A 15,102-nucleotide genomic window follows, 5' to 3' on the forward strand; every position below is an offset into this window, starting at 1 on the left:
TCATGAAGATCGGACAAGAAATGTGGCCTCTAGAGTGTTTACAAGGTTTCCCAATAGCCAAATAAGAAAAACTGCCCGCCTACTGGCGGCCATGTTTTTCAATGGACCGGAACCACTTTTGAACTCAACCAAGATATCATTAAGACAACCTTTTTGACAAAGTAACATGAAGATTGGGCATAAAATGTGACTAATACAGTGTTTACAAGGTTTTTCGTGTTTTGACCTAGTGACCTAGTTTTTGACCTGGCATGACCAAGTTTCGAACTCGACTGAGATTTCATTAAGACACAGCTTCTGACTAAGTTTCATGAAGATCGGACAAGAAATGTGGTCTCTAGAGTGTTTACAAGGTTTCTCAATAGCCAAATAAGGAAAACTGCCCCGCCCACTGGCGGCCATGTTTTACAACGGACCGGAACCACTTTTGAACTCAACCAAGATATCATTAAGACAAACATTTTGACAAAGTTACATGAAGATTGGGCATGAAATGTGACTTAAACAATGTTTACAATGTTTTTCTTTTTTTTGACCTACTGACCTAGTTGTTGACCCGGCATGACCCAGTTTCCAACTCGATCGAGATATCATTGGGATAAAGCTTCTGACCAATGAAGATTGGGCATGAAATGTGACTTCTACAGAGTTTACAATGTTTTTCTTTTTTTTAACCAAGTGACCTACTTTTTGACCCGACATGACCCAGTTTCGAACTCGACTTAGATTTCATTGGGACAAAGATTCTGACCAAGGTTCATGAAGATCGGACAAGAAATGTGGCCTCTAGAGTGTTTACAAGGTTTCTCAATAGCCAAATAAGGAAAACTGCCCCGTCTACTGGCGGCCATGTTTTCAACGGACCTGAACCACTTTTGAACTCAACCAAGATATCATTCAGACAAACATTTTGACAAAGTTACATGAAGATTGGGCATTAAATGTGACTTCAACAGTGTTTACAAGGTTTTCTTTTTTTTTGACCTAGTGACCTAGTTTTTGACCCAGCATTACCCAGTTTCAACTAGACCGAGTTATCATTGGGACAAAGCAACTGACCAAGTTTCATGAAGATCAGACAAGAAATGTGGCTTCTAGAGTGTTTACAAGGTTTCTCAATAGCAAAATAAGGAAAACTGCCCCGCGGACTGGCGGCCATGTTTTTCAACGGATCGGAACCATTTTTGAACTCAACCAAGATATAATTAAGACAAACATGTTGACAAAGTTACATGAAGATAAGGCATGAAATGTGACTTCTACAGTATTTTACAAGGTTTGTCTTTTTTTGACCAAGTGATCTAGTTTTTGACCTCGACCGAGATTTCATTGGGACAAAGCTTCTTACCAAGTTTCATGAAGATCGGACAAAAAATGTGGCCTCTAGAGTGTTTACGAACAAATGTGGATGGACGGACGGAAGGACGGACGGAAGGACGGACGGACGGAAGGACGGACGGAAGGACGGCCAAAAGCCGGTCACAAAAGCTCACCTGAGCAATCAGGTGAGCTAAAACAAGAGGGCCTGAAAGGCCCAAAGTCGCTCACCTGAGATAACAAGATATTATTGGGACAAATCTTCTGACCAAGTTTCACGAAGATCGAAAAATAAATGAAGGTTTCTCAAAAGCAAAATAAGGAAAACTGCCCCGCGGACTGGCGGCCATGTTTTTCAACGGACCGGAACCATTTTTGATTTCAACCAAGATATAATTAAGACAAACATGTTGACAAAGTTACATGAAGATAAGGCATGAAATGTGACTTCTACAGTATTTTACAAGGTTTGTCTTTTTTTGACCAAGTGGTCTGGTTTTTGACCTCGACCGAGATTTCATTAGGACAAAGCTTCTTACCAAGTTTCATGAAGATCGGACAAAAAATGTGGCCTCTAGAGTGTTTACGAACAAATGTGGATGGACGGACGGAAGGACGGACAGACGACGGACAAAAGCCGGTCACAAAAGCTTACCTGAGCAATCAGGTGAGCTAAAACAAGAGGGCCTGAAAGGCCCAAAGTCGCTCACCTGAGATAACAAGATATTATTGGGACAAATCTTCTGACCAAGTTTCACGAAGATCAAAAAATAAATGTGGCCTCTAGAGTGTTAACAAAGCTTTACTATAGTAATATAAGGAAAAATGCCACGTCCCCTGGCAGCCATGTTTTTCAACCAACCGGCATTATTTTTTTACTCGTCCAAAATATTATCGGGATGAATCTTCTGACCAAGTTTCATGAAGATCAGACAGTAAATGTGGCCTCTAGAGTGTTTTACTATAGCCATATAAGGAAAAATGCCCCGCCCCTTGGAAGCCATTTTTTTAAAGCAAACATAATTATTTTCGAACTTATCCAAGATATCATTGAGACCAATCTTCTGATCAAATTTCATGAAGATTGGACACTAAATGTGGCCTCTAGAGTGTTAACAAGGTTTTACTAAAGTCATATATAGCCATATTAGGTAAAATACCCCGCCCCTTGTGGCCATGTTTTTAAAGCAACCAAAACCATTTTCAAACTCATCCAAGATATCATTGGGACAAATCTTCTGACCAAGTTTCATGATGATCGGAAAATAAATGTGACCTCTACAGTGTTAACAAGGTTTTACTATAGCCATATAAGGAAAATAGCCTCGCCCCCGTGGTGGCCATGTTTTTCAACCAACCCGCATCATTTTTGAAGTCGTCCAAGATATTATTAGGATGAATCTTTTGACCAAGTTTCATGAAGATCGGACTATAAATGTGGCCTCTAGAGTGTTAACAAGATTTTACTATAGCCTTATATAGCCATATACGGAAAAATGCCCCGCCCCTTGGCGGCCATGTTTTTCAAGCAAACGTAACCATTTTCGAACTCATCCAAGATATCACTAAGACAAATCTTCTGACCATATTTCATCAAGATTGGACAATAAATGTGGCCTCTAGAGTGTTAACAAGGTTTTACTATAGCCATATAAGGAAAAATGCCCCGCCCCCTGGCGGCCATGTTTTTCAACCAACCTGCATCATTTTCGAACTCATCCAAGATATTATTGGGATGAATCTTCTGACCAAGTTTTACGAAGATCAGACAATAAATGTGGCCTCTAGAGTGTTACTATATTTTACTATAGCCATATATTGCCATATTAGGAAAAAAAAACGCCCCTTGGCAGCCATGTTTTTCAAGCAAACGTAACCATTTTCGAACTCATCCAAGATATCATTGAAACCAATCTTCTGACAGAATTTCATGTAGATTGGACAATAAATGTGGCCTCTAGAGAGTTAACAAGGCAAATGTTGACGCTGCACAACGCACAATGGACGATGGCCAAAAAGCGATCACAAAAGCGATCATGTTATGCTCAGGTGAGCTAAAAAGTTCCAATCAATACTGGCCTCAAACAGCAAAACATGTTCCAGTCAATTCCAGGTCCCTTATTCAAAACAAGTTCCAGTCAATACTGGCCCCAAACAGAAAAAACAGTCATAGCCAATACTGGCACCAAACAGCAAAACCCATTCCATATAATACTAGTCCCAAACAACAAAACCAGTTCCAATCAATACTGGCCCCAAACAGCAAAACCAGTTCCAGTCAACAATGGTAAAAATAGCAAAAACAGTCCCAGTAAATAATTGCCAAAAATATCAAAACCAAATCCAGTCAATACTGGTCACAAACACCAAAAGCAGTTCCAGTCAATACTGGCCCCAAACAACAAAATCAGTTCCAGTCAAAACTGGTCAAAAACAGCAAAACCAGTTCCAGTCAATACTGGCCCCATATGGCAAATCCAGTTCCAGTTAATACTAGCCCCAAACAACAAAACCAGTTCCAGTCAATACTGACCACAAACATTAAATCAGTTCCAGTCAATACTGATCAAAAACAGCAAAACCAGTTCAAGTAAATACTGGCCGGGCCAAACAACAAAACCAGCTCCATTCAATACTGTCCCCAAACAGCAAAATCAGTTCCAGTGAATAGAGGCCCTATACAGCTAAACCTGTTCCAGTCAAAACTGGGGCAAAAGACACAACCAGAATCTGATAAAAACTGCCCCCACCGCTAAAGGCAAAACCAATCCTGCTCAATAATGGCATCAAAAGGCAAAACAAGCACCAGCCAGTACTAGCAAAAAAACACTCAACTTTTCTCATGATAAATTTTAATCTCAACAGCTTACCATTAGCTTGTTATTCGTAGGTGAGCTAATATGGCCAATACTTTATGCACATAGCACTAAATGCTTTATAAACTTAAACAATCTCACCGTAATGCCATTATAAGTACTTGCATGTGCATGCATACTTACACAATTGAAATTGCATAACAATCTGTGCCATTTTTCTCCCCTTTCCTGACAAGGAATGTTCCAGTGTCGGAAAATTGCCTGTAGTGAGGATCCATGGGGTCTGAATGCATCAGAAGTTTCTCTGCCTCGTCCCTGGTACATTCAACGTACCATGTCTCCTCCACGGAATGAGGCAACAACCCAGTCTCAACCAGATATCTTGCAGAAGAAAACATGTTTGATATTGGTGAAAGTCTATTCATATACTTAATATGACTTTATAGGACAAGTATCAGGTAAAAGGATAATTTATATGGGGCAATAGTTGATGCTATATGTGTTATACATAGAGACTAAGAATAAAAGCTCAATATTGTTGAGAGGAGTAACATAGACTTATGAACGTATTTTAAACAGATTTCTTATGGCTTGACCTACAATATAATATATATTTGAAAATAACATAATTCCACCTTAACAGTGAGAAAATATTATCAATATTCCCATATCGTCAACAATCTAAATCTATCCATCCCAGGCACATGGACACGCCTTATATTATATATGCAACTAGCTTTAAAACCTTTGTTTGCGCAATTTGTCCTTTGAAAGCTTTACAACGCTCTCCTTTTTATCCTTGATATTTGCAGTTATAATCCGGTTCTCCTGTACAATCTGCTTGAGAACTTGGTCCACTTGCTCTTTGTATTCACCAATCTCTCGGCGTCTCTCCAACAGAGCAGAGAAATTGTGGTGGACTCTGAAATATCAGCAGAGCAAAAAAGTTGTTGTGGACTGAGAATTATCTTCACAGCAGAGAAATTGTTGTTTACTCTAAAATATCAGCAGAGCGAAAAGTTGTTGCAGTACTGAAATATCAACACAACAGAGAAGTTGTAGTGGACTGTAGAGGCATTGTTGTAGACTCTGATAAATCAATAATGTATTGGTTGCATTTATGTATTGCAGAGAAATAGCTTAAAATGACCAAGATTGTTGATGAAATTGCAGTAAAGTTGAGCATTGCCAATCCTCAAAGTGTACATGTGCTTTGGAAATGGTTCTGTAACACAAGTGTTTTAATCAGAAGATCCATTTCAAAAGCATGTCCACTATTGAGATCGGAAATTTAATTGACTGTGTATTTAGATTCTAAGTCTTTATTTTGATCATTCAAATTGAATGATCGTGATTCGGAGTAAATTTGTCATCTTCTATTATCTGTTAATGTATTAATTAATTCAGTATTGGAATTAAGCCAAATTTAGGTGTGCTATTAAACCCACTGACAGATTATTCCGCAAAGCCTTACTTGTTAAGTTCGCCTGCTGCTACATCCCCATGGAACTCACGATGTCGCTCAACCTGCTCTGTATAGACAGCGACGGTCATCTCCAGAGCCTCAAGAAGCTTTGTGTTCTCATTGAGGTCTTGCAAACATATCTCCTGCTCTTCATACATATGGCTGAGTTCATTTTCCTCACAACGGAGTTTTTCCACAAGTTCCCTGTAGTCTTGTTTTCGTTTGGAGTCATCGCCAAACTGAAAAACAGAACAAATACAAAATATTTATGATGTAGGTTTAAACTTATTTATTTTAGCTAGATTGCATCAAAAGCCTAGTGCTTATTTGAAACTCTCTCGAATCCATTTTTGCAGTTACAGATATATTAACAATATTTGTTGTCTCCAAAACCATGGGAAATATGTACACAGTTTGTACCAAAACGTGCAGCACAATTTGTTAGTGCTAGGCTAATATTAAGTTACTTATTGTGATTGCATTATTTGGGGCATTATAACAAGTAATAGTTAACTTGTTTTCTGGACTACAAAATCAGCAGTAAGGACTCTACATTAAGTACCCTAAACAACTTTCATCCGATGTAATGACTACGAAGACATAATCATTTGAAGGTGACTATTTTGTAGTCTTAACAGAGGTTTATGCAAATAAAAATCTAATATGTATCAATTACAACAATAAAGGTGACTGAATGCCATGAAACTTGATTCTTTATGTTTTACGTTTTCTTAATAAATAATGTTTAATCACATAAACTTTGAAATCACAAGCAAAGCCTTCTTTAAACAGACCTAGCACATTAAATTTCAGTGCAAAACCAATTATTTTGTGAATGCATTTTATTCGGATTTAAGTAGTGGTGACCTTGAGGCAACTGGCCCAAAATGCAATCCCACCTGAATTAATCTTTTTGTAGACATAAAGATTTAAAGTAGCATTTGGAATCAATTTGGAAGAACAAACAAAGGAACTAAATTCTGCAAAGTTAGAGGTCATAGTTATGGGTCTTGGTCAGTGACTTTTTATGACGTGTCCAAACACATGAGTGAACATGATGAAGTTTCATTTTAATAAATGTAGTAAATACAGATGTGTTCTATTGGATGCAAACTTATGCTCAGTAATTTTCTTTCATCCAAACCTTAACCTGAATATTGTTAAAAGAGGGGCAAAATTTTGCTAAATGGTTAGTCACAGCACAGCTACATGGTTAGCATAATTATTACGTATTTGTGATTAAAAAGTCATTATTAGAACACATGATTGCTCTTTGCATCATATTTTTCTTTAACAAAATTTATGTGGTGAAAATTTATTGAAAATATATGTATAATCTAAAATTTCATCTAAATACCTGAGTAAATTTATTTGATTTCAGCTTCTTTCAAAGAATAAAATGTTGAATATTTTTTTTGTAATTGTGAAGTGTTTTGAAATGTCTTCATTATTAATTTTGTTCCACATTAGCTATATGAACATATTTTGAATTACCTAGAGATTTAAGTATGCAAATATATGTATTGAAAGGTAAGACATGGGTTTTAATTTTGCTTAATACAGATCAGAGTGAAGAGTCTAGCTAACTATCAACCCTTTTATCTGCAGTTCCACGCCTCATAAATAGCAGGAACTATAAAATATATTACTAATCATATTGAAAGTTTATGAGAGTAGATGTGATCTCTAAAAGGCAGAGCTTCTACAAGTTAACCTGCCACAGACCATAACAAGTATAAATGAAATATAACAATATGTGCTTTATGAATGTATTCTAGAAGTTATATTGATAAAGGTATAATGAGAGGGAAAAAGAGCATCAAACAACTTTTAAAAACCTGTGCACAAATAAAACCTAGTAAATCAAGACATGTGTCTACAGGGCATGGATGCTCCAACATTCCAGGTTTGTCTCAAAACTCCAATTTAAAAAAACACAAAAAGCTGTGTTTAATCTGTATTAGACTTTGACCTTGATCTTTGAGGCATGCGCCACTCCTGCACCTAATGGTGGTCATTTATTTAAAATTACATTAAGTATGACACAGTTACAGTTCTAACACGCTCATTTATGGCAATATTTGAACCTTGTTCGGAGAAAACTGGGTTAAATGCGTGTGCGTAAAGTGTCAACCCAGATTAGCCTGTGCAGTCAGCACAGGCTACTCAGGGACGACACGTTCCGCCTAAACTTGATTTTCGGTAAGGAGGGACTGCCTTGAAACTAAAAATACCATAAAAGGGGAAAGTGTCGTCCCTGATTAGCCTGTGCAGACTGCAGACTCTTGGAGGACACTTTACGCACATGCATTAAGCCCAGTTTTATCAGAACAAAACTCATTTGATCTTTGGCCTGTAATCGTGCACTTGACCTTTGATGTAGGAAGATTAGTGTTACATAGGACACATAGTGTTACATAGGACACATAGTGTTACATAGGACTCATAGTGTTACATAGGACACATAGTGTTACATAGGACACATAGTGTTACATAGGACACATTGTCTTACGATGGTTTACATTTGCAATATATGTGGTTGGACTGACAGTGCGTGTAGGAGAGTGGAAATCAAACAGTGTTGATGGACTGACAGTGCATATAAGAGAGTGGAAATCAAACAGTGTGGATGGACTGACAGTGCCAGTAAGAAAGTGGAAATCAAACAGTGTGGATGGACTGACAGTGCCAGTAAGAAAGTGGAAATCAAACAGTGTGGATGGACTGACAATTCAAGTAAGAAAGTGGAAATCAAACAGTGTGGATGAACTGACAATTCAAGTAAGAAAGTGGAAATCAAACGGTGTGGATGGAGAGACAGTGAGAGTAGGAGAGTGGAAATCAAACAGTGTTGATGGACTGACAGTGCGTGTAGGAGAGTGGAAATCAAACAGTGTTGATGGACTGACAATTCAAGTAAGAGAGTGGAAATCAAACAGTGATGATGGACTGACAGTGCGAGTAAGAGAGTGGCAATCAAACAGTGTGGATGGACTCACAGTGCAAGTAGGAGAGTGGAAATCAAACAGTGTGGATGAACTGACAGTGCAAGTAGGAGAGTGGAAATCAAACAGTGTGGATGGACTGACAGTGCGAATAAGAGAGTGGAAATCAAAAAGTGTGGATGGACTCACAATGCGAGTAAGAGAGTTGAAATCATACAGTGTGGATGGACTGACAGTGCGGTAACAATATGCCTGTGGAATTCCTAAAAGCAATGTGATGTGGATCATTTTACGTGTTTTTTGCCATGCCATGTTACTTTCTTACATCATTGATCATCATTGGCAAATATTAATTATTGGTTACCTTTTAAATGGGCAATATTTCAATTATATGTCAACAAGCGTGTCAAGAGATGCTCTCCTGAGAAGTTTTAATCTATTTGGTATGAAACATCCTGGTATAATAATCTGGGGAAGGTCGACACAGTGTTAGATCAACTATTGATAATCACTTCAACATCCAAATAATTCAAACAAAGATGGCTGATAGATCAATAACAGTTATTGAAATCAAGCGGTTGAATGCACTTCCAAACGACATTAACCCTTTGAGCGCTGGAACCGGATTTTGAAGGCCTTTGCAAACAGTTTGGATCCTGATGAGACGCCACAGAACATGGCGTCTCATCAGGATCCAAACTGTTTGCTATTCTGATAGTATTCTTTGAAAAAAAATCGAAGAAAATGCTAATTTTAGAAATTCAGCAGACGACATTTTAGCAGATGACAAATTTCCCAGCATGCAAAGGGTTAAATGCACTCAGAGTGAATCTCAGTTTAAAACTTAACTTAAAAACGCATTTGTTGTTTTGTGTTTTTTCTGTTAAATAAGCTTCTTGAGTGATAGAACAGTGCAATTGAATATTATCAAATAACTTTTGTGCTGCGTAAGTATATATACTTGTACTTGTATTTGGAATAGGCACCCTTGAGGTGTGGCTTATTATGCAATATTTGTAGAGGAACACTTATAATACTATTGTTGGTACCAAATAATTGAAAATCTGGTCCTTAAAAGTTCAGTGATTTTAAAAGTCATTTCAAGACATCATAATTATATCCCCAAGGCATAACCATGTTTTTACATCAGTAGAATACTTATAACAAACTATGTAGAAAACATAACAGATTAGAATTCAATACCTTAAAGGGATCTTTTCACGGTTTGGTAAATTGACAAAATTGATAAAAGTTGTTTCAGATTCTGATATTTTCGTTTTAGTTATGATATTTGTGAGGAAACAGTATTACTGAACATTTACCATAGTCTAATATAGCCATTATATGTATCTTTTGATGATTTGAAAACCTAAAAATTATAAAGCGTTGCAATGCGAAACGATTGAATAATTTGGAGAGTTCTGTTGTTGTCGTTTAAATTTACGAAACTACGAAGATTGCTTATATAAGGTATAAAATACTTAAACTGTGTATACTAGGCGGAATAGCCAAGAGGGCTAATGCGTTTTTACTTCAGACTAACTCCAGGACTCTGGGGGTCACTGGTTCGAGCCCTGGTACCGGCTACTTTTTTTCCTTTTTTAAATTTTATTCTTGATTTTTTACTGGAGCTTTCAAGATCCAATGTTTACATTTATCAATATAAAGCATTTAGTGACAAACTTCAAAATATGCCAAAATCTGTGAAAAGGTCCCTTTAAGGGGTGTTGCTGCAGTTTTGCTGATTTTTTTCCATCAAATAGATTTTGTCAAAAATTAATATTTAAGATATACATACAAATACTATATGAAAAATGAAATAAAAACATAGGGTCACCGGCCTTGTTTTTATTTTATTCACCATTTATATAACATGTACTTTTTCAATAAAACTGAAAAATCTCTAATTGCGTAAAAAGAATTAATAACCTATGAAATTGGCAACATGTAGATATTATTTAAGCTAAGATACATCAAATACCATTTAATTAAACCACACACTACCAATAAAATGGAGTACACAAGTTAAATTTTTAGAAATTTAGTTTTTAAATTGTTTATGTCTCCCCAAAAAACATCATTTTTTTTACTATTTTAACCACATAGATGGAATTTTAAAAAATTCTGCTAAATCATGGAGTGTATATTGTGTATTGTAATCTAGAGTCGGTTGCTTAATAGAATTCTGCGAAACTGATCAAATATGTTCATCTACGTATTGTCATCATAAAAAACACACACAAAAAAAGGGGGTCACTGCACTTTTAACAGAGATTCTTTGTTTTAATTATCCCTACCGTCTAGACGTCAAATTTCATTTTAAAAAATCAGCAATAAGACAAAATCCAAGTACCGGTACATAGATTGTCAGAATTATGCATAAACATTAGAAATTGTTTACAATCTTAACTGGGATCACAACAGCTTACCAAAAGACATTAATAAAAAAACAATATTTAATCACAAACATAATACCATACAGAATCAAACTTGACCTTAATCATTAATAACTTACATGTTCACAGATTTCGGCATGATTTGAAGTTTAAGTGTTTAAATGCTTTCAATTGATAAATGTAAACAACAGGACTAAAGTAGAGGGTTTTATACTACTATTGCTATTTTCATAGTTTTATACTACTATTGACTCAGATCTTGTTCATTGTTGATAGAGACCATTAAAGTTCATCCAACAAATAGACGTATTCTTATTTATAAAGAGCTCCAGTATAAAACAAGTATAAAATTAAAGAAAGAAAAAAAAAGTAAAAAAAAGTTAACCCCGCCTGGGATCGAACCACTGACAATTGTATCATGAACCAACTCGGTCATTTCTGATGATACTGATAACAAAAATATTGAGTTGTGATAATAGCATCATCGGTGTTGCAATAAATATATCCTCTGTTAAATAAACTGCTGCAACACCCCTTAAACATGCAAACCAAATCATGGCCCATGTCAAAGACCTATAGATAACACAGATTGTTATCTATAGGTCTTTGCCCAAGTTGACCCAATCATAATATCTTTATAGATAACCCTAAAGGACATATCAAATATAAAATCTCTGGGTCTTGAGATTCAGAAATAAAGCTACTTAAAGGGGTCTTTACACGTTTGGGTAAATTTACAAAATATATATAAAAAAAAATATTTCATATTTGCAAATTTTCGTTGTATTTATGATATAGGTGAGGAAACAGTAAACATTTACCATGCTCTATAATATCCATTAATAATTTATATGCATCTTTTGACCATTAAAAACCTGAAATTTATAAAGCGTTGCAACGCGAAACGATTGAATAATTTGGAGTTTTTTTGTTGTTAAATTTTGTGACACTACAAGGATTGCTTATATAAGGAATAAAATACAACAATCATAGTATGAGCACGCATGGCCGAGTGACAAACTTCACTACATGCAAAAATCTGTAAAAAGGCCCCTTTAAATAAAAACATATCAAATCTAGATACTGGTCCCTTTTGAGCTATTATTTTGTTATTTTCACAAATTGTTTAGAGAATTAAATTATTTTGTTTGTTTATTATAAATATACATCAAATGAGACACCTTTTGGCCTAATGATTTTAAGGGAGAGGATGTTCACTGCCTTATCGTTTTTAGTAGGCTGCATGCAAATAAGACAATATAAACTACTTTGGCACAGGTTCACACAAGCATACCGGTTATTTTGAGAGATATGTCTTAAAATTTGCAAAACAGTTGAGAAACAAGAGCTGTTTGTTTCATCAGTTCATAATGGCTGCACACACGCATGGAAGACAGTCAAATTAGTAATCATTAGTTATCAAAAGGACTTTCAGCTATACAGGACCTCTACATTAATTCAATGACAATGGATACATTCAGATTTCTCGAGGTCCTATGAAACTCAAAGTAAGAAGTGAAAGTCCAAGTGTTGACATGTCCTTAACCCAGCAGAAAAAAACAATGGTTTTGTATGAAGTGTTTTCCATAACTGTTTAAAAGCTTAATTGCATTGTTCATGGTGTGAACTATAGTACTAGATGAGCTGTACTTTTTCATTCATTAGTGATATGGTTTAATGTATATTTCAACTGTTTATGGGACTTCTTTAAGTTCAAAATACTTTGCAAAAAGAGAAAGAGTTAGATGTACAATGTTAAAAAAAAATGTGGCCTCCAGAGTAGTAACAATTCACAATACATGATGAAAAAAGACAAACATTGGGCATCACCTTATAGCTAACCATGGTTTACTGTATGTCATTATTCTTAAGATAATATACAGGGCCGTACCCAGGAAATTTTGACTGGGGGGGCCCAAACGGGGAGGGTGCGGGAGGGGTTGCCCCTACCGAATATATTTCTTTTATTAGGCACTGTTCAAGGTGAATTTGAATGCATATAAAAACATTATTTTATGCTTTAAATTTATGGATATATAACAAGTAAATAAGCACTTTTCTGAAGTCTAAAGCATTAACCATTAGCGGCAGTCTATAAAGTATATCATGCTCCAGGTGGGGGGAGGGGGAGTAAGAAAGTGTGACAGTTTGTGACATGGGGGGAGGGGGGGGGGGAGGGCCATGTGTGATGTAACACATTTATTTAAAAAATATATGTCTAATTTATTTATTATTTCTTTAGTAGAATTTAAAGAATATGTTTCAAAAATTTGTGAAAAATTTGAATTAGTTTTATGTCAAAATAAGACGAATTGCTTATCTTCTGAATGTGTTGTTTGAATGTTTAAAATCCGGATCTCACTTGCTTGATTTTGCGGTGGTAAAATGTTAACCTACATTAACTAGTGGGCTGGGTTTATCTGCCAGTGATTTTCTGGTAACATTAATGTGTTTATAAACATAAACACGTGTTTGAGCAGACAGCAATTTGGTATAATGTTGAATCTGTATTTACATGTAAACTTGATTTGAGTCATCCGCTAGCTATTGGCTGAGAGAAGTTCATAACCTTTCAAGTGGGCGATGCTTAGCATTTACAGGGATATTTGAATTTCAAGCAGACAACAAAAAACTTTTTTATGTAAGTCAATAACTATATAACTTACAACCACCAAATTACGCATACATATCGTATGTATACTAAAGTATATGTATGTCAAATTTCATTGGATAATATTAAATACAAACTTCAATATTTTGAAAATAGTCATTTTTGTTTTCTGCTGTTAACATACCAGTGTTCAACTGAAAAATAGGCATTTTGTGAGTTTGTGGCCCTTTTATACTGCTTCTCTGGTGTAATAGGCAACTTGGCTGGGCCGGCTTATTCAATAGGCACAACCTCCACACAGATTTCAATGACGAAATAATTTATTGGACTGTTCCATTTTAGTTAGTAAAATTTCGTTTTTATTAGAGGTTAACACATAGATAAATATTCATACTGCCCATCATAACAACCCTACAGTCATAAAAGCTTGTAATGTGAAAGTTCTTTTACCGGTTAGTGAAATTTTAATACTGTTTAATAGTCATTAGTGTATTGTGATTTAGATTAAATTTGAATTTGGTATTCATTTTAAAAAAATGTTCGAAATAGTGAGTTTGTGACGTACTTTAGGGGGGTCCAAGATTGTGTAACAGTTTGTGACATGGGGGGGGGGGGGGGGGGGTTAATGGTAAAAAAAGCGTGACATGCTTTATCGACGGCCCCTTGGTGTGAAATTCACACATATGTTTAAAGCTTTAGATTTCAGATATGTATGACACTTTATGAAGAAGGAAAAGTAACCTTTAAAATAAAAAACCTTTATTATGAAATGTAACATAAAGTATAACTGTATATGAGGTTTGATTTCAAAGGGAAAATACTACTCTGGTTATAGTCAGTAACTGACATATAACCTACTAGTATTTTCTCTTTGAAATCAAACCTCCTCTAAAGTTTCAAAGTAAATTCATAATAAAATGTCTATCATCTACAACTACAGTTTTCACAGAAATGTATAATAAGGTATTACTCTAGAGGAGGTTTGAATTCAAAAGACAAAACACTATTATCCTTCAGACCTACGACCCTCTGTATCAGTTCCATTTATTCGCTGTTTCTCTTTCCTTGTCCAATCAAAAGACGTGTTACACCAATCATCAAAAGATGAAGCATTGAGCATAATAGGTAATTGACAGATCGGGGATGTCAATCTCTTGCACGACGGTTACATTACATTCACCTCTGTGTTGGGCTCAGAACGGACTATTGTTATGAAAGCGTCTCATTCATGTCATGATCATACCAAGCGTTCATCATTGAGGTTACAGTATACTAAACAATCTCTTGCACGACGGTTACATTCCATTCACTGCATTAAAGAAAACCATCTCATACCATGATATCTTATATCAGTCTCAATTCATTATTATAAAATTGATATGGTTTCTTGATGTTAAGAAACCAACATACATACACACGTTGAAGCAATTCCTAACGTCACTCAATAAACATTATGTTCAATTGTTGACATTTGTAAAGTGCGTGAAATAATTCCATCTGCGTAAATGGGCAATAAAATAGTTCCAAAGAGTTGCATTAAAACTCGCAAGTT

The 15,102-nt window shown here is 35.6% G+C and overlaps 1 protein-coding gene across 1 annotated transcript in view; it reads right to left on the reverse strand.

The window, feature by feature from the left end:
- The window catches only part of LOC127865543 (uncharacterized), a 44,023-nt gene that overhangs the window by 26,478 nt on the left and 2,443 nt on the right, over positions 1 to 15,102 (reverse strand). The window contains exons 2-4 of the mRNA XM_052405387.1: positions 5,608 to 5,837; positions 4,879 to 5,055; positions 4,317 to 4,514 (exon numbers count right to left, since the gene is read on the reverse strand). Of these exons, the coding sequence (XP_052261347.1) occupies positions 4,317 to 4,514; positions 4,879 to 5,055; positions 5,608 to 5,837 (605 nt within the window). The remainder of the gene's footprint in view (positions 1 to 4,316; positions 4,515 to 4,878; positions 5,056 to 5,607; positions 5,838 to 15,102) is intronic.

The sequence above is a fragment of the Dreissena polymorpha genome, chromosome 2 (assembly GCF_020536995.1).
Source record: "Dreissena polymorpha isolate Duluth1 chromosome 2, UMN_Dpol_1.0, whole genome shotgun sequence".
NCBI lineage: Eukaryota > Metazoa > Mollusca > Bivalvia > Myida > Dreissenidae > Dreissena > Dreissena polymorpha.